The following is a 20,286-nucleotide window of genomic DNA, read 5'->3' on the forward strand; positions in this document are numbered from 1 at the left end:
AATATGGTTTTCAAATCTTTGGCAGGGAGGCCATTGCAGCATTTTGTTCAACTTTTGCATAGTTGTGGTGGCCCACTAAATGTGATCATGGCTCTAATGGACAAATCATATGTACAGTCGCACCTCTGTAATATGGACACTTATTTCCGAGCAAAATTCTCGCAAAGTGATTCATCCATACTAACGAATCATGAATGAAAACGTTTTGATACAAAACTTGTCACCAAGGCCTCCTGCACATAGTGGTGGGAAATGAAGTTGAAGCTAGACAATGTGTATAGCTCCAAGTACATTAGCCTGGTTACCATTATCTTAAAAATCGGTCAGTGACATGTTTGAACCTCGCATTTCGTTGACTTTATGCTTGAAAAAATTGGGTTGAGCATGGTTTTCTATGTAAAATTTCTCACTTTGAGGAGGGGAGACCACCCCCTCATGAATTCATCCCTAGGATAGTGTAGTCATAATGTGCATTATACTGAAATGCAACAGTATTTTTTTCACTTCTACAAGTGTTTGAAATGTCAGTGATATTTTGTTTTTAATTTTGCAGGACCAAGCACTTACAGCATGCCTCCTCACCTATCAAGGCGCAGTTTTCCTGTTCATTGGCCATCACCCTGTAGTGAAAACCTCATCGCTTCTGTGGAGATTCTGCTGTTTGCAGCCTTCTGGGTGTTCCGTTTGGAAAATCTAAAGAAGGCTCTCTGTCTGTTGACCTTTTTTGAGAGTGCTTTTATATACTTAGCTTAAAATAAACCACTCTTCGATGGTTTTGAGCTCATCAGTTTTTAAAAACCACTTTGTCTTTCCTTCACAGCGGCCTCTTCTATTTGCCTGTACATGTTTTACATGTCTAGTTGTTTAGTACTGTTTCGAATACTGGTAGTGGAACACAAACTGTGCTGCTATAACTTATCAATGCTAACATGATACAGTTGGCCAGAGCGAAGAAAAAGGAAAACAATATCAGCATGAATCTGTGAGAAAACTCATGTATAGCCTTTGTCAAAAAGTACAGAGCCAAAGGGTTGGTCTTCTAAGCCGTGTAATAAGGTCTCTGAGCATCCATGGATGTCCAACATTCACGGTGGTCAGGGCAAGATTTTCTGTACCTTCAAGAAATCTGGAATGCTAGAGATGCACAACAAGGGTCAGATGCGAATTCCTTGGGCTCTGAACTTCGACAAATGCTGTACTCGCATTATGTGACAGCATGGAAAGACATGACAAACAGGAACAGCAACATTTCGTTGACCCTAAGAATCATCACCCCACTGGTTTCTTGTCCCTGCATGGGCTAATCATGGTTTTCATCTTTTTGCATCTAGCTCAGACAGCTTCCTGGGATCACTGTCAGCATTTTTAATTTTTTATGTTTCTTTAATAGACTTCCCGTTCTGCCAAATGACATATTTGCTAGCATTTATACCTATCCTTTAATTAGAAAAAAATAATGGTGATAATGGATTTGGCGAACAATTAAGTTTTCAAGCAAATATGTGCTTAGACACAGGTCTTCAGAAATTCCATTACATATTTATTCACACAGTTACTAGTCCTTAGTCTGATCAGTTGCCATGGGAACTTTTGTGGAATTTTTCTTCACTTCGTCCTAAAGTGAAGGTGATGAATGCCTTTCTCCCGATCAAACAGAATGCATGTGTCCTTAGCGCTTTGACCTTAGCCCATGTGTTTTTGCTTTGCTTGTAGTGCGCACAGTCACGTAATACCAGGTTGACTAATTCCTTGTGTTCCAACATTAGTCATTACTTGTTAGCTAGATTGAAAAGCATGTGTGCATGTGTTTCTGTATTTAATTTTTTCCGTATAAGTTATGAGTGGTGCATTTTATTTGCGACAGGCTCCTTCAAATGGGTGGCTAACATATCTTTCGGGGCACATAAACTTTCTCTAGAGCATAGGCCTCCATATATTGAGTGTAAAGTTTTGATTTGTGTCCTTTTTATATGATTGTGTGTTAAATTGAATGTATCGTATATGTTTTCAAAAGTTATGTTCATCTTATTTGTTTCTCAAGAACAAACACAAACATTAGAGGTTGGATACCTGTGATATTTTACTGTAGATTTAGTGCGCTGCTTTAGGATGTCTGTATAGTATTTCTTTTACTGTAGTTTGTAATCTGCATCTTGAAGTTAGCCACTTAGAATTAGCCACAGGGAAGTGCCTGGAGCATAATATTTTTTTTAGCTAATCTTATCTGACAGCACCAGTTAGCCTGAAGTGTAGCAAAGAAGTTTTCAAGTCAACACTGCATTGTTTTTCAACATTTGCTATTGTATCGTTTTGATTACTTTTAGGTGCTGATTTCAAGTTAGTCCCTATCTCTAATACCTGTCCAAGAGCTGTGGATTCAAATGTTGTTTATTGTCCTACATTTAAAGAATAAAATTGTAATATGCAGATCTTTGTGACCTTTTCTTTACTTTACGCAGGCTCTCAATTTCTTTTCAGTTGAATAAGCTTGACATGTTAAGCAGCCTTTTAATGCTGCTGGTGTTATTTCAGATATGTGTGTAGGTTAGTTACTGACATTTGTGATAATCCAGTGCTATTTGTAGCGGTGGTCTGGGTAATTCAGTATTTTGAACATCCAATGGAATGAATAAGTCGCATGCACAAGTTAAATTGCGAACAGTGTTTTGAGGACATGCTAGTAACAATGTTCTCTAAAGTGCTTAAAACTGCACTCTGGGAAAAAAAATGTCTAACAAACTTACACAGCTACCTTGCTCTATGAAGGTAAAATCCAAGAACTATATCTTTGTTTGAAAATAAAACCGCGGAGCACAAGCTATATGCAATATTTTTGTGTAATCCTTACGGCGAATCCTTCTGCTTTTATCGACTTTGAGGACTTATAGACTGGATGAAAATAGTGCTCGTAAAATATTTTCAATGCGCGAGTGGAGCACGGAATTCAAAATTTTCTTTAAAAAGGCCCATTATGGACAGAAAAAATGAGAGTAATGAACGGATTTTAAGGATATAATATAGAAACGCATTCTTTTTAAAAACTTATAAAGGCAGAGCGATGGCAAACAATATTTGTTCAATGTGGAGCTGCCCGCAAGTGGCTTGTGCACCATTCAGGTTCTTTAATTTCATGGATTCGGTTTTTGAACCACAGTGAAGAAATGGTATACTTTCACGAGAAGAAAAATGTTGCAGGAATTTGGCACGTAGATTCGTTACCACGGTCTTGTTTTCAGTTTCGTTGCCTGTCGTCTCCCCAACTCTGCTTTTCTTGCCCATTGCGAACCACCCCGTCAAGATACTTTCGGCTAGCGCCGGAGCCATGGTTTGTCTATTTTTCGCAGGACTGCCGCACACACAGCGGAGTCAGATTAAAGACGTTTCCTTGCCACCACCGCTGGTCTCGTTTTGTTTCCGCGATGTACGGCAGTACGCTGCGACGTGACTGGGACGTCGTGTGTATGCATGGCGCCACGATCGTGCAACGCAGGCATCCAGGAGGAGGTGAAGACAGCGGTCCGGTGCACTTTGTATCCAGCGTTTTTGCCGTTCCTTACAGTACTACTTCGTAACGGCAAGGACGGAACTTGGCTGGTTGTTATATCTCAACATTGAAGTTTGATTAAGCTTTGTTCATTGCTACAAAGCGCATTCGAACCTGATTATTGTGATTAACGAACGAGCACCGTTCCGCCCTTATAGTTAGCAGTTCTAGTAGCCGTGTAAGAAAGCAAAAATGCAATATAGAAAAACGGAGCGCTGTCATCACCTCCTCCTCCTTGATGCCGGCGTTGAAAAATCTTGGCGCCTGCATAAACACGACACCGCAGCCACCGCTCAGCGTATTGCCGCGGTTGAAACCTCCCATTGCTAACCGGGAGTGTATCGTATATTTTGGTGTAAAAATCTACACAAAATATACTCTTGAAAGACATAAGCGCGCAAACTGGCAACACGGACAAGGAAGGGAACAGGACGAGCGCTACACTTTCAACATGGTTTATTCAGGGAAGAGCGTATATATAGCCTCTGACCTTATCCATGCTCTTAATCTCAATTTGATAAACATCTACCTTTCACAGATATGCATCAAGGAACATCATTTCACTGTGCCGTATAATAACCGAGGTATCACTGATGCAATTGTCCCCTCGTTTTTTGATATAAAAGGCTTCCACGAGCTCACGTTCGGTCTTATCACGGCTTTTCAGTAGCACTTTGCATTCAGGCAGTCGGGGCTTGCAGACTATACGTTTCTCTTTCGAGCATGCTTGGCAGTGGTCTGGAAGATGGGCTCCTTTCTTATTCAAAGAATTCTTGTGTTCAAGCAAGCGCTCATTAAGACACCGGCCGGTCTGTCCAACGTACACCTTCCCGCATGTAAGCGGGAACTCGTACACCACTCCTTTCTTGCAGCCAACAAGTGGCGTTCGGTGTCTGATGGCGCACTCTTGCATTTCCTTTCTCCCAATACGCGAGCACATTCCGGCTAGTTTTCGCGGCGCTGAAAATACCACGTTTACGCCGTACTTATTGGCCACCTTCTTGAGGTTATGAGAGGTGTGGTGTACGTAAGGTACAACTTCCGGCCTTTCCAGCCTTTTTTCTTGAGGTCTGTCGTTTTCATTGCTGCCCTTCAGCTTTTTCAGCAAGGTCTGCGTCACGGAGAGAGCCAGGAAAGCCGGGAAGCCTGCATTCTGCAACCTGGACACCTGAGATGCAAAGCTGGCGTGCATGGCATGGTGGCAGGACTTCTTTAGTGCGGACGCTAGGCACTGGAAAGCGATAGCCCTCTTAACGGTCTTAGAATGGTTTTAATGAAATGGCAACAAATCTTTCTTGGCGCGTGGACAGTATCTCCAGCAAACATGTGAAGGGTGAAAGGTTAGGGTGAGGTCTAAAAGCGCTCGTCCTGTTCCCTTCCTTGTCCGTGTTGCCAGTTTGCGCTCTTATGTCTTTCACGAATATGCACCAACAAGCCCAGTTGCAAGTACTTCTTAAAATATACTCTCATTGTCAACCGCAAGTGCTTCGTATTTTTTGGTGTAAAAATCTACACCCAATCTGCTCCCTTCGCCAACGGTAAGACCTCCGTATTTTTTGGTGTTGAAATCTACCCCAAGTCTAACGGTGTATATCGAACCTCGATTTGGGAGGACGCTAGAGGACAAGCCAAAAACACCCATCTGGGCTGATTTGTGTTTAGTGTGTATCCATCACGTGCTCACTGGTTACGTCAAGAGTTCCTTATGGTAAAATGGGATAGTTTTCTCACTATTCTTCAGGATCTCTTTGCGAAGTCCTGATATCGGTTCCAGGTATCAGTCTGCTCAACTTGTGGGCTTCTCGCCGACAGGCCGTGCTGGCAGCCTCACGCAATCCCACATCAGCAAAGGCACGTATAAGACTTAACTATATAACTGCTAAGGCTCACAGATATGAACGCGATCTCTCGCGACGGCGGTTGTATGCCTGATGTGAGCAGTTTTCGACACTGTTGTCGAATCAATCTCTGTGATGAATTTCTCGTGCTATGGAACAAGGTCACCCTCGCCCCGACGCAGCTACCACCTCATGCTTCGCAGCTAACTTTTCTCCGGATGATGTCGCCAGAGAAGCGGCAGGGGAAGTTTTTTCCAAAATATGATGCGTTGCCCCCCTCAGCTACCACTTCTAACTTTTGCCGGGATTCCAGCACACGTATACAAATTGACATCAGGAGCCAACGCATAGGGATTGGAGTCCTTTTTTTTTCGCCTGAGTTGCTTGCAGCAATAGATGAGGCTAAACGGTAGACATCATCCGGTACGGATGCCATCTCATACGAGGTGTACGAGAACCGGAGTTGCACAGTCCTCCCTAAACTTCTTTACACCCTTAACGAAGCATGGAAAAACGACTCAGTACCTGAGTTCATTTTGGGTGGAAAAAACAGCGCGAAAGGGACGGAAGACAAAGAAGAAGGAAACCACAAGGTTTCCTTCTTCTTTGTCTGCCGTCCCTTTCGCGCTGTTTTTTCCACCCAATATGAACGCATACCAACTCGCCCAACTTTCCATTCTACTCAGTACCTGAGACTTGGAAATTTGCAATGTGAACCCAATTCCAAAACCAGGGTAGCCTCCAACGCACCTTGGCAACTTCCGGCCTATTCCCCTAATGTCAACTCTGTGCAAGCTTAAAGAGCAAATATTAGCCCCATGGCTGCCGAGAGCACCACGGCTGGCTTCTACCACCCCACCAAAATCGGCTTCCGTCCATTCTTCGGTACAGAAGATGGTTTGGCTGTCCTAGCGTCGCAAGGTTTGTCATCAACCCGCAGTCACAATGTAGTACGTACCGTATTCGCCGCGGATATCGAAAATACTCACGATAACATAATTCATGCAGCCATTCTAAACTCGCTTGACATGCTGAATTTCTCTCTTCAAGTTAGCAGTCTTATAGAATCCTTCACTGAAGGCAGAAGATTTGCCATACGCCTCAGTGGTGACCTCATATTATCATTTGTCTTTGTTCGTGGTGTACCACAGGACTCGGTACTGTCATCAAAGTTGTTTGATATCGCCTTCATTTACATTGCATGGCGCTTACATGATGTCCCGGATGCGAAATTTATACTGTACGCTGGTGACATCACGGTATGGAGCCCTCAACATGGCCTGCTGTCTCAAGCGGCGGCGCTACAGTCAGCCTTAGATATTATCGCCAATTATGCTATGTCTTTCGGACTACAGCTTTCGGTGAGCATAACTACGTTCACGCTAGTGGCCAAAGGCTGGGGACGTCATGAATTTACTGCAACGCCAATCCGTCTCCAACTATCTGCAACGTCACTTCAAGAATGTTCGAAACTGAACATTCTGGGTTGCTCGATCCATTAGTCCGGAGCGGGCTGTGCCTGGCTCTTTCAGGGTAAAAAGAAGGCGATGCAGACTTTGGGGCTAATCAGACGTATTGCGCTCAAAACCGGTCGCGCGCGCTCCCACTTCGAACGACATTTGGTGAGAGCGATTTTGCAACCGCGCCTCATTGCCCAACTACATTTACGATCGACAGTCAACCAGGGCTCAGTGGTATCGTCAGGAAGCCGTCAATAGAGAGGCTAGGGGAACCATCACTTGTCTTCCCCGCGGAACTTGACGACCCGCCTTTTGCTTCAGTCATCATTCATTCAAACGGCGCCTGTTACTATGAACCAGAAGGAAGGGACGATGCCACCCCTGCACATGCAATCATTACGTCATATTTTGCGCATTTAAATTTTGACAGCTTCCCATTTCAGCCTCAATGTGAGCAAGGAATCTGTACGAGTCCCGAAACGTCAAAATGTTTTACATGGACTTTATCAGCGACTGTTACACTTTTACTTCTAGATCTGAATGGAAAGGCGCAAGCTGACGTGTTTAAAGCAGAAACATGTGACTGCTACAAACCGCAGACTTTCGCCGCCATAAAGTAGACGTGAAAGTGAAACAATGAAATCGATATGCAGCTCGACACTGTGAAGCGGCTGCTGGCGGTGTATCATCCATTTTAATTTATTGTGAGCCATCAGCTTTGGAATGGCAAGTATAGCTGGCGCTCTGTTACTCTGAAGGGAAGCTTTGCTCGACTTGGAGGGAAAAAGAGCGCTGAGATTTTGTAACAACGAGGCTGCAATGGTAAGAAGCAAGCATTGCTGTTTGAAAAGGTATCAGAGGGAAGGAAACTTAAATCGTCGCCTTTAAAGAGCACGGTCACTGGTCAGTAATTAGAAAATCAAGTGCGTTTGAACACTGAAGAGGATGTAAAGTGGCGAAAATTACCTAATTTTTCTACATTAACTGAAAGGACATCTATGAACGTATAGGATTTTGGAGCATCTGAATTGCGCTGCATATCTCTATTCCATCAGGCTGCTAGCCTGAATAAGCTGAAGAGCGCCTGTTGGATTAAAGGACCTTGAAGAAGATAGCAAACCCTGGAAATGTCGGTTCTCCCATTCAGTCTTCATAATTTATGGGAGGGAAAATTAAAGCGGCCGCTTTTGCTCGCTCAACCCTGCTGTCAGTGAAGCAATGCATTTAGTGAAGCAATTTATTGCGCACCCCTCCGCCGCGCCGAGAGGAGCGCCATTGGCATGCCGGAGACAAAGCTTGCAAACCCCCTTGTCGTTTTATGGTCATGGGCTTTGTTGAGATTTCAATGATTCCGAGGAGAGAAAAATAATTTCTGGAAACTGGGAGTGGAGCCCTTTCACCTAGACCACAGCATGCACACATTGCTTCAAACGAAAACTGTCGCTGCCTACGCATCAGAATTTGGCCGCTGAATACATGCGCTCCAGTGCATTTGAAGTCCTCCCCCTTCACTTTCCGGTACGAGTCTTCTTACACGAACGTTCTTTAAACTTCTCCGTAAAATATTAAACTGAAGCAGCGGAGGATCTTTATCCATGACGCATCTACGCAGAGCCGGGACGCGGTGAATGGCTTGGCTGCTGTCCAGCTGCGAGAGCTCATGCGCTCGAACATCCTATCAGGTGTTAAGCAGAACACACACATCTGTGCCTTTCATGGACAAAATATGCGAGACATATTCTTGTGTAACGCGGTTTTGCATATTTTACAGTTTATTTCATTTACTATAAGCATTTCATTTGCTCTAATCGCAGGCTGCATTTTGCCTTTCCTACGCTATCCACATGCACTTTCCTCTCGGAAAATTTTTTTCGGTCGATTCTAGTCAAGGAATTGCTGTAGGAAGAGCGGCTGTTCATGGACACTCAGGGCAACTACATTTGCAGTGAAAATGTATTCCACGAATTTTTTTAGTTTATGTTGACGATTGTTCGGTTGCAACAGACCTGATAATAGCTGTGAAAATTAGAATAAAACTTTTCCCTCTTCTCCAGTGAAGCTATTCCCGTTTACACCAAAGAGGGCTATCACTTTGTTGACATGAACTGTGGTTCAGCCCAATATGAAAGGACCCGAGTATAAAAATTGCGTCAAGGCACCACAATTCGCCTGATAAGTGAACCATTGATGGTGACACCAGTGTTAAATTAGCGCTTATTAGATTGTAAATTTTCAGTTTTCAGTGACAACAGCATCTTTGTCTTTAGAGCCTAGTAATCAAAATACAGGGACCCTAAAATTTGTGCTCAGTGCCCCTAAAACTAACTGACACACCATAGAACTGGCAGATAATTCTAGAAAATGTGATAGATGCTCGTAATTCTGTGTGGACGAACTGAAAAGTACTGGTGGGGAAAAGAGAGTAAAAATTCTCGCAGGGAAATCCGCAACATACAGATGTTGGTGAGTTGCGACACCACGGGTTCCCACATCCGCAGGAACATACCAGCAGGTGCATGTTGGGGAGCAGTGCGTCACCACGGACCTGAGGACCCACGTTTAGCCGTGCGTGGCAGCGCTGTGCGCGGGGAAAAGGGGTTCCTGGTGGTTGAGTGCTTAGAGCTTTATTGCTCATGGGCTGTCCAGAGAATCAAAATTCCGACTAAATATGACCATCACAATGTTTCAAGCATCTTACCCAATTCTGTGGAAACTTGATGTGGAAAGAGTGATGTCCGACACTACATCTTCAACCCTCGCCGATGCTGTAACCGCCAACGATTTGGACATGGCTCTCGGAATTGTCGGGGCAGACAGATGTGTGCTCCCTGTTTGGCGACAGACCACCCGGCTGACAACTGCAGCTCAACTCCATGCTGTGAAAACTGCGAGGGCGAACATGCATGATACTCGCATATGTGCCCGGTCTGGAAGAATAAAAAGGAGATCAAAGCTCTTAAGGTAAAAGAAAACATATCATTCTGCGAGGCAAGAACCTCATTGCCATATTTCAAAAAACCAACCACCTTCGGGTTTTGAAGCTCTCTTGTATACAGAGCATATGTCTTGGAAATTATGGCTAAGCAAATAATACAATAGAATGTCGGAAGCATGCAACGTAACGTCGATGATATAAGAAAATTAATGTTTCAATCCTACCGATACTGCTCTTAAGTACAGGAGCCGCACCTGAATGCCTCTAACAAACACTTTTGAAGCAATGTGCTTTATTACGCAATGGCCGCTGCGACGGTCGTACGTCACCAGGCGGTGTGGCAATAATAGTACATAGGTCAGTTGCATGTCATTACTTACAGCTTAAAACATCTCTTGGTGCTCTATCTCTACATTACATACTTTCTGCTGGACTAGTAAAAATTTATACATTCCTCATGACTACTTAAGCATTAGGGATTTTTAATGTTTAATAGATGAACTTCCGGAACCATACTTAGTACTAGGCGACCTTAACGTCCACGACACACTCTGGGGCGACTCCCATTGTCATGCGCTAGGCCGACAAATAAAAATCTCCTATCATTTGACGCACTGTTGTTTAACAAACATGAACCCACATACTGTAGCTCCACACAAAGCGCATATTCCTCAACTGACTTAACAATAGGCCTATCCATCCAAATGGCATGCCTGGTTTGGAAAGTTATAAAAGAATTCCACGCGGTGATAACATCCCAATAGTACTGCAAGCTGAAGAGGAATTTGATAGGCCGCCATATCACAAACGGTGGCAATCATCATGTGCCGATTGGGAAAAATTTAGAGCTGTCTTTCGTATCCTACAGCAATATTATTCATATTGAAACAGAACTGTGTGCATTATTAGAGAGATCGTTTCACGTACGTAGACGCTTCACGTACGTGGAGCTCTTACGGGCGACCAGTGCGCATGCGCAGAACGCAAAGGGTATGCGCGAGCCTCTTGTACGTACGTGCGATTCTGATTTTTACGTTGCGGTCTTTGCGTTGCTTGCGTACGCAGCGTTGACAAACTTCGTCGCTAATCCCTCGACGCGATATTGTGTTCTAAACTGTTGTATTCGCCTTCGATTTGCCCATTCTTACCCTTGCATAATGTTTCAAGCGACAAATAGCTTTTGTTTTTCAGATATAATGGCGATTTCGCAGCTGTTAAGACTAACGAAGCACCGCTCCGACGCAGTTCGACTGGCTTCGCTTTGACTCGTCTTGTCTTATAGTGGCTACAGCAGTGTCTGCATCTCTCAGTAGGTGGCGCTAGGAAAAACGCGCGGCTACGCGCGGCGTCTGTTGCGTACGTGCTACTAAAAGGGTTTGAAGCGACATGCGCGTATGCTGCGTAGACTTCTCACGTTTGCGTACGTAAACTTGGTACGTTCGTGAAACTAAAACTCTCTATTGCAGAGCACATACTTCGTGCAGCGCATCAATTCACACCACAGTCCAGGGGTAATGCTACACCTGCGAAGTCGTGGTGGAGGAAGGACTATATGAGTAAGCGGAAACCCGCTAGGTGGCGCCGCCCTGTTTAGCTGGCTGCCTATCGTGCTCCGCTTTCACCTGTCCCTGGCCTAGTCCAGAGCTTCGCCCGCCCCTGGATTTCCTCTCCATTGTTTCCGGAAGGCTTTCGAAGCACGTGGATACCATCGGCATCACGGCCCGCTGCCGGGCTGGCCTTCCAAGCGCCTCCAAAAGTCTGAAGCGGCGCGGCGCCTCGCTAACCCTAACACGCCGCGCCTGCACCTCTGCAATGCAGCGTCTGACGAAGCCCCTGCAGCCCAGACCCACTGATGCCGCCACCGCGGGGCCTATTCCAACCGCCCACGCCACCGCGCAAAATCTTGTCGCAACCAACACTGTGAGCGACGCTGGGAGCTCCGGATCGACGGCCGCGGCGCAGCCGGCGGCGTTCGTCGTCGCCGCAGCGTCCACTGCTAGCCAACTCCACGCTCTAAGGGACGCCAACACCTTTGGGCCCATAGACGCGTCGCAGCCGCCTGCGTTCGTCGACGCCGCCGGTGCCGCCGCGCCTACACCAGCCACATTACCCGCTGACACCAAAACCTGCAGCCCGGCACCAGCGTCGCAGATTGCGCCTCAGGCTGACGATTCGTCGGCAGACATGGACTTGATGGCGTCCCCGGTAGACGACACTCTATCCCCGGAAATCGGCTGGAGCACCGTTGGTGCCAGCCGTAAGCCTGCTTCCGCCACCCGACCCCGCTCCGAGCTCATCACTGTTGGCATACAACTCCCTCCTGGTACCCTCAATCCCAAGCTGCCTCTCTACGACGTGCTCGCCGCAGTCACCTCCGCTGCACAACTTTCCTCCAAGACCAGTGCAGACATCACCCTTCAGGCCAAGCCAGCCCAAAGCCTTGTGTTTTTAAAAGCTCATTCTCCTCTCACCGCCCACCCCCTACTTTCTATCACGAACCTTCACCTTCACGGTAAGCCTGTCAGCATCAAAACTTATTCCCCCCATCCTCCCATCTCATGCCTCGGCGTCATCCATAACGCCGGTGGCCACTTCACTACTGATGAGCTCATGCATGATCTAGAATCTTTCAAAACAGATATTCTCGCTTCTCGCATGATGGGATCCACTCAATCAGTGCTCATAACGTTCGCTGGTACCGTCATCCCCCACTTTGTATATTTCAAACGCGTTGCCTTCCGATGCCGTCCTCATAAACCTAAGCCTCCCACCTGCACCCGTTGTCTCACTCTAGGCCACCGCGCCCACCAATGCCCCCAGCACAGCGTTCCGGCAAAGTGCCGTCGCTGTGCTGCTCCTCTACCCGCTGACCCTTCCGCTCATGTGTGTGCCCAGCCCTGGTGCGTTCATTGCCAGGTGAACACCCACCCCTCCCTCGACCCAACTTGCCCCTTCCTCCTTGCTAAACAACGCGAATGTGCTAAAGCTGCATACCTCCGTCGCCTAGCTTTGCGCCGGGCCACTCAACCTACCACCCTCTCCTCCTCCTCCTCCTCCTCCTCTAATCATGAATATCCATCAGTTCCGATCACGTCGCCACTAGGCTCCTTCGCCGCCATAGTTAAAGGATCCTCGGTGCCAGCGTCCCTCTCTTCCACTACACCACCCTCTCCATCCTTGACTGACGCGAGCCGCTCCTTCGACCTCCGGCTCGCAATGCTGGAACGCCAACAGCGAGAGCAGCAGCGCATTTCCCATGATCTACAAGAGCAGATACATGCCTTGACTCAAACCCTCCAGACAACCACCTCCTCTCTTACCTCCCAGCTTAGCAAGCCAAATGAGCACCTTGCCACGTTCCCCAGTCCCTCCTCCAGCGCCCAGGTCGCCCCTTTGGCTGACCTTGTTGAAACCACCACACAGGCACATCACACTCGCTTGGTTCAGCTGGAAACTTCGGTTCTCCAGATTCTTACCACCCTCCACGCACAATCAAAGCAATTGGAATCTTTCACATCTATGCTCCAATCCGTCCATGAGTCATTACCCCGGCAAAAAAGAAGGAACGCGTACCATCGCGTTCCTCTCCACTCTCATAATGGCGTTTGGCGAGGACCTTTAAATTGTGCAGTGGAACTGCCGAACTCTTTGCCACAATAAGACCCCCCTCCACCAGTATCTACTCATCCGCCCCTCTCTGCCTCATTTTCTCCTCCAGGAGACCCGGACGGCCCGCAATGTCCCAGGATACCGCGCCTACTATGCCACTACGGCCACACCACTTGCGTCTATTTATGTACGCAGTGACGTGCTCGTGGAGCAAATTGACATCCCCTCCACCCTCCTTAAATATTTAGTTTGTGTGGTTTATTACCACCCTTCTTCTCGCATCTCACTCGTCCTTTTGTCTTTTTACAACCCCCCTGTCACTTCCTCTTTATTCTCTGCTCTGGGCAAATTCCTTCGCTCTCTTCCTTCTACCTCCCATCTCCTCTTTGGTGGTGACTTTAATGCCCCTCACACACTCCGGGGCTACCCACAAACCCTTAAACCCGGCCGCCTCCTGCATTGTCTGGCCCAGGAACGCCACCTCACCCTTCTTAATACTCCTGGGCCCGAATTACGGAACTCGCTCTAAAGTTGTAGAGCGTTACGTCAAAATGACGACAGCATGACGACAAGGCGAGACGTCAACGCGTGACTGAATGCGGAATCAACCAATGGCTAGTAGGGTGCCGCCCCGGAAGAGTTTATTTGCAAAGAAGTGTATTTCACTCTCACTGCCATGAAGTAAAACAAGAAGGACATTCACTTTTGCAAATAACTGCTTTCGTGGGTAAGTTTTGTTGCCATGAGGGCGCGCTGGCAGATGTAAACACTGAACATGGCGGCCTTCTAAAAAACAGCTGATCCCACGGCTAGTTCCTGCTTTTTTACGCGTTGTCTGAAATCAAGGTTCTATTTGGTTGTCCAAAGTGAGCGGATAACAATTATCGAAGCCAGTGAAGGTCACGGGCCTCCAGAAAGGAACCTGCACGAAACGTCGGGCCCGAAAATCGACGAAGACAACTTGAGGTAAGCCTGTGTTATTGGTTTAAAAAATGCCACATGCCAAGCATATGATTTGGGTTCTGTTTCTTTCACTTTAGCAAATACAAGGCGTCCACGAAGCACGGCTTGCTGGATAAAATCAACTTTTTTGGCTTCATAAACCTCTGGCACAAATGATTCAGTTGGGAAGGAGCAAGAACCAAGCAAGGCGGTTGGACGCACGCTAACAACCTTGCTCGTTTTCGGTCGTTCTTGGCTGTGCTACAAGTTGCTGCAGCGCAGCACACGCATAGGTTCCTGTAAAAACATATTAGTCCGAACTCAGAGCAAAGGTTTTTCTCTGTTATTCCCTGCTTTCGAAAAGAGGAGCAGAAACTATTCCCTGTTTGTTTTCCCCGCTGTGTTCGCTGCTGCAATTCTCTAAGTGGGAATTATAGTCCCGAAATGGCGCCAACACGAAGAATGCCAAGCGAGCAAGAGCTTATCATAATAGAGTTTATGGAGAGCCATCCGCTCTTGGCTCGGGCTTCTGCCGACCTAACAAACTCATACACAGCTGTTGAAAAGCGCGAGCTGTGGATCCAGCTTGCGTCGATTCTCAACAACAAGGGGTCGGCCGTTTAAAAACATGTCTGTGCCTTGCGCCTTGCTAGCACTGTTTATTCCCTCTGTGGTGTATTTTAGTCTCGGAGGAGGGGCAGGAATGCATAGACAAGTGGTTGAGCATTATTGATTGCTTCTCTTTTGCTAGTGCTCTTTTAGTTTCATGGTTTGCCAGTACCAATCAGCCGCACCTTTTACCCTGTTACAGCAGAGGAGATGAACGGGGAGCCTCAGCAAGTTGTCGACAAGACACACGGAGCCCCACAGACCGTGAGTTGGCTTGCCATTATACACGCTCCGTACTACCCTTTCTGGCAGCTGCTTGAAAGTAATAGCACTATACTCTCTGGCAGCATTTGCAGCAGTAGCCAAAATACTGCAGTGATTCTACAGTACACACAAAACTATCTCTCTCTGGCTTTGCCACGCAGTGCAGAATGTTTATTTCTCTTGCAGTGAGGCTGTGACATCTCCTAGCAGTCTAGCAAATGTGCACATGAAATATGCTACTACAATGCTGCACAAGATTGCTGTCCTGTATATTTATGTCAAGTTCTCTAACACATTGTACCAAATGTTTTGCGTATTCCACCACGTGATGAGCACATTTTCTTTCCCGACAGCTACACCGGTGCCCTCGCCGCAGCCCTCACAGCAGCACACACCAGAGCCCCCACTGCAGCCCTCAACGCGTGCCACGCCTAGCCTTCTTGGGAAGCGACGGCGAGACGATGGGGCCAATAAGGTGCTGCGCCAGATGCTGTATGAATCGCATCGTTTGGATTCCCTTACTGACGCCCGGAACCGCCAGGACGCTGCTTTTCAGCAGAGTATGCTGGAGGTGTGTACTCGCTGCGCACACTGCATTTTGAAGAGTCGAAGCCGTCACTTGAAGCATAAATATCAGTGCTCTCTTTTGAGGAGCACCTCTACTTCTGTTTTGACGCCTCTTGTGGGAGGTGGTTGGGACAGCTGAGTTTATGAAACTGACACGAGTCTTCTGCAACCATACTTTGTCCAAAATATCTCAGCACCTGAAATTTTACATAAAGCTTAAGCGAGATCTCAAAATTGGTTGTCAGTAATAATTTGTAATTGGAAGTATTTTTACATGCAGGCCATATGGGAGGTGACAGATGCTGTGCAGGCGTCAAATGGTCAGCAAGAGCTGCTCATCTGGAACGTGACCCTACTGACGCTAATCTTACAAAAGCAGCTTGAGCCACCTGCACCACATTCAATTGTTCATATTTATGTGCATTATTTGCTTGTTTTTATTTTTATGAAAGAACATCTTCATATGTTTATATTTATTCAAGAACATTATTTACTTCTCTGCCAGGTGCAGACTCATTGAACTATTTTTAGTTTGCTTGTTAAAATTTCTGTTTTATGTGTTTGTTTATTTACATTGTCTGCTTCTGTGTCAGGTTTCTGTTTTTCTATTAATTCAAGATCATCTCTGCCATGTGCCATAGCATAATTTTTTTATTTCTTGTAAGATCTGCAGGCCCGGATGCTTCACACTGTTTATTTTCTTCCAGTTATGTAATTTAAGCTCTGCCAGGTGTGAAAGCCTCCTATACCCTTTTATTTTCCATTCCTTTCAAATGTTTACCTGCAGCTGTGGCAGGTGCACAAGGTGCAATTTCTAGTGCTTGTTTTCTTTCATTGCAATATGTGGGGCAAAGTTGTTCTGAAGTGACTGTAGTTATGAAGGGCATCATAATATGGGGATTCTGGATAAATTCTGAACACTTCGATTTTGTTTCTGTTAAGGTTGTTTCCATGTTCCTGAGTCGTTTTTTTTTCGCATAACTTTTCCTGCTTTTCCGTACAGTGTCCATTGTGTGCATTGTAACATGTTCTATCCTCTGTAGACCCGAGGAAAAATGAGGCTTGCCAGCATTCGTTCAAAGTCACTTCTGAACTAGTGTTGAATGCAGGCAAAAAAAAATTTGGCGGACGCTTGAGCTCCGCCTTTAAAGGTATGATGCAACAATGTTAATGGCTCTCCTTTGTGGGTCCCTTTAGAACTTCAAACGCAGCCATGTTGGCATCATCGTCTGTGATACTCGTGTGTCTTTTACACGTAACATGGTTTTTTAGTCCAGTAAAATCTACGAAGAGCAATGTCTTGTGTAGCACTTGCTGTGCATTCCACCAGTTATGTAATGTGTTTCAGCAAAGTGCAAACTAGGGCTACATCGGGCCTACAAGTATGCACAACACGCCAAACCTGTGATTACTAGCATTCAAGCTGGCAGTCAAGATGAAGCTTTTTTTTAAGGGGCAAACAGCGCGTAAGACTTAGACGGAAAGCAAAGAAAACATAGGACGAGTGCTCATCCTGTGTTTCCTGTGCTTTCCGGCTATGTCTTTCGCACTGTTCGCCTTAAAAATGTGCAGCCAACTCGCCCGTTTGGCCACAGTGTACGATACAACTGTTCTTGTGCAATCTCTGCGCAGCACTCGACAAGGCATATGCAAATCACTGTTGATGCTGCATGCTTTTGTTTCCCTGCTGTGTGTTACAGTTGGGAAACTAGTATGAACAGCTGTGGCGAAAAAAATTATTGGGACCAATGAATAAACGTGGTGCAAAAACAAACGCTTTACTGGTGCCTAGCAGTCTCCACACCACACTTTTCCCTCGTGCACATTCATCAAACACATAGTTACCGCAAGCAACTGTTTGCCTAAGTGGGCAGGTCGACGTAAGCAACGGCGAAAGACGGTGTACAAGGATGCATTTCACTTGTTGGACGAGCTGTTTCGGCGTGTATTTCGACTTGAGAACGAGAAAGTGCAGTAGCTGTGCGGCAAGCTTGCTGATGCACTAAAAGGCGTACTGGTGACCACTGCCGGTGGAGCAGCAGTTGGTGTGTGCACTTCATACCTTGCCACTGGAGGCTTTCAAGCACACGTAAGAAAAAGTAATTTACAAATGCTGGAATGTGGCTACCAGTGGCCAAGGGCATCATATCACACAGGGGCTCACGCACTAGCAGAGGGCAATGGCACTGCCCGTAGCAAGAGTGGCTACGACAACTCGCCATTGCAGCCACAGCTGCCAGATGGTCTAGGGCTTACTGCCGGTGGTGCTGCTGTTGCCGCTGATGTTGCCGCTGATGCTGCCGCTGCTGCTGTCGCCGCACCATCTGCAGGTGTGCTTGCCTCTGCGGACGGGTTGTGCCAAAGAGGCCAATTATACGGTCTCGCATGGCTCTACCACGCAAGTAGGTCATGCGGGATCCTGTCCCCGCCAAGTACCCGGCAAGCAGAGGTGGTCCATTGTTGTCAGGGTCATCAGTAGTGTCGTCTTCGTCTGCAGCCAGGGCTTCTTCAAGACAGATGTTGTGCAATGCAGCACACGCTGCAATGATGACCACCGCCCGCTCCGGCTCGTAGTGGAGTGTCCGGTACCTTTGAAGGCACCGGAAGCGGCTTTTGAGAACACCAATGCAGCGTTCCACAACACATCGCATTGAGGCGTGTGCTGCGTTGTACTGCCCGTCTGCAGTGTTTGCACCAGGATGCCCTGACACTGGTGTGAGCAGCCACGGCTCCAGTGGATATCCACTGTCTCCTGCACGACCAAAATTTGCAGTGAAGTGTGTTGTTGCCTATGTAATAAATGATTCATATCAAGCAGCTCAAAGCCAGTATGCTGAACCAGAATTCATAGGCATGCAGAAGATTCATGACTAAGGGGTACCTCTGTAAGCACAGCCTTCTAGGTTAATGATGTACTGTGATATCCTACAAGACAATAACGATGTGCACACCTCTTCTGCCTTGGTGTTTTACGCTTGAAATACGATTCACTTTATTACAATGTTTCTTGTGCCTCTGCACCAGCAGTAACAGTAAATACAAAAAAATACGATACATCATACTGTTGCATGTCATCCATGTTATAACCCGCCTCATTTAGGTATGAGCCACTGCTGTAGCTTAATACGTGCTGTCGAAGTGGCCCGATGATCAATAGGCTGCTTACCCAGAAGAAACTCTCCATCCTCCAGCAGCCCGTGCTCCACCTTCCGACGCAGCCGCGAGTAGCGCCAAGAAAAGGCATCGTGACAAGACCACGGGCAGCGAGGGTCGACCGCAAGGATCTTCATGTCTGCGTCGCAGATCTGCGAGAAACACAGGCAGACAATCTTGGAGGTGAACTTACACTGTCGAGGTCGCGGCTTTCGAACCCATGCGGTCAGAAAACCAGTCTACTCACGATCATGGTGTTCATCGCGTAGTATCCTTTGCGGCTCCAGAATGCTGCCCGGTTTGCAGGGTCTCCCCGCGGCGCTTTGATGGCAATCAGCGTGCCGTCGATGCAGCCGACGACGCCGGGGATGGTGCCGCGGGGAAGGAAGGTCGCCTTCGCTGCCGCTTTTTCCTCGGGGTGCGCCGGGAAACGCACCCATCCCTTCTGTGCGCCGACTTTGCAGATGGCCTCAGCCACACGCCGCACGCACTTGCTCACCGTCGGTTGTGCGAGGCCGACGGTCTGCTCGTTGCCGACGCACACTTGAAAGCCCCCAGAGGCAAAAAAACGGAGAGCGCACAGCACCTGCCGCCGCACCGACAAAGCGCTCGTCCGTACGCCTCGCAGTTCGTCTGCAAGTTCGCCGCACAACCACTCCACTTTCTCCTTATCAAGTCGAAATAACCGACGGAACAGCTCGTCCGGCAAGTCATACGCGTCCTCGTAAACCGTCCTTCGTCGTTGCTGGCGCCGACGTTGCCGCCTCCGCCACCAATAAACAGCAGACGCCGCCGCCGCCATTTTCCCTCTAAAACTCTGTAGACCGACTCTTCGCGGTCGCAAAAAACAGTCTAAAACCGCGGGCATAATTAGGTGTTCAACGCCATGCGTTTTTTCTTGTCCGTGACGCCATTGCAGCTTCCCGTGACGCAACTTTTCAAAATGGCGCCGGCGACCAATAGGAGCGGGCATTTTAGAGCGCTCTCAATTGCAGAGCGGTCGGAGCGAGTTCCGTAATCCGGGCCCTGGCTCTCCTACTCGAGCGGGCATTGCCTCACAACGCCCCACGACACCCGACCTCACTTTCTCTCGGGGTTCACTTTCCTTTCACTGGCAGGTGACAGCCGAAACTCTTCTAAGTGACCACTTTCTCATCCATATCACCACCTCTCTTTCCCACATCCCTCGCTGTCATCCGGTTATTCACACTGACTGGCATGCTTTTCGCACTAATCTCGCCTCCGACTCCTTTCAATCCTACGACGACTGGACGTCGCGCATCTCTGCAGCGCTCACGTCCAGTAGCCGTCGCGTTCGCTCTCGTTACCCAATCCAAGACCCAGATCCTCACCTTATCGGTTTAT

At 47.4% G+C, this 20,286-nt stretch overlaps 1 protein-coding gene across 1 annotated transcript; it reads left to right on the top strand.

Moving 5' to 3' along the window:
- The first annotated feature begins 6,200 nt into the window (after nucleotides 1-6,200).
- Nucleotides 6,201-16,346, top strand: LOC144133752 (uncharacterized). Its single transcript, XM_077666873.1, has 5 exons — nucleotides 6,201-6,303; nucleotides 14,184-14,352; nucleotides 15,140-15,201; nucleotides 15,555-15,772; nucleotides 16,049-16,346. The coding sequence occupies exons 1-5, from the start codon at nucleotides 6,201-6,203 to the stop codon at nucleotides 16,286-16,288; spliced, it is 792 nt and encodes a 263-aa protein (XP_077522999.1). The 3' UTR covers nucleotides 16,289-16,346.
- Nucleotides 16,347-20,286: the final 3,940 nt, after the last annotated feature.

The sequence above is a fragment of the Amblyomma americanum genome, chromosome 5 (genome assembly GCF_052857255.1).
Source record: "Amblyomma americanum isolate KBUSLIRL-KWMA chromosome 5, ASM5285725v1, whole genome shotgun sequence".
Lineage (NCBI taxonomy): Eukaryota > Metazoa > Arthropoda > Arachnida > Ixodida > Ixodidae > Amblyomma > Amblyomma americanum.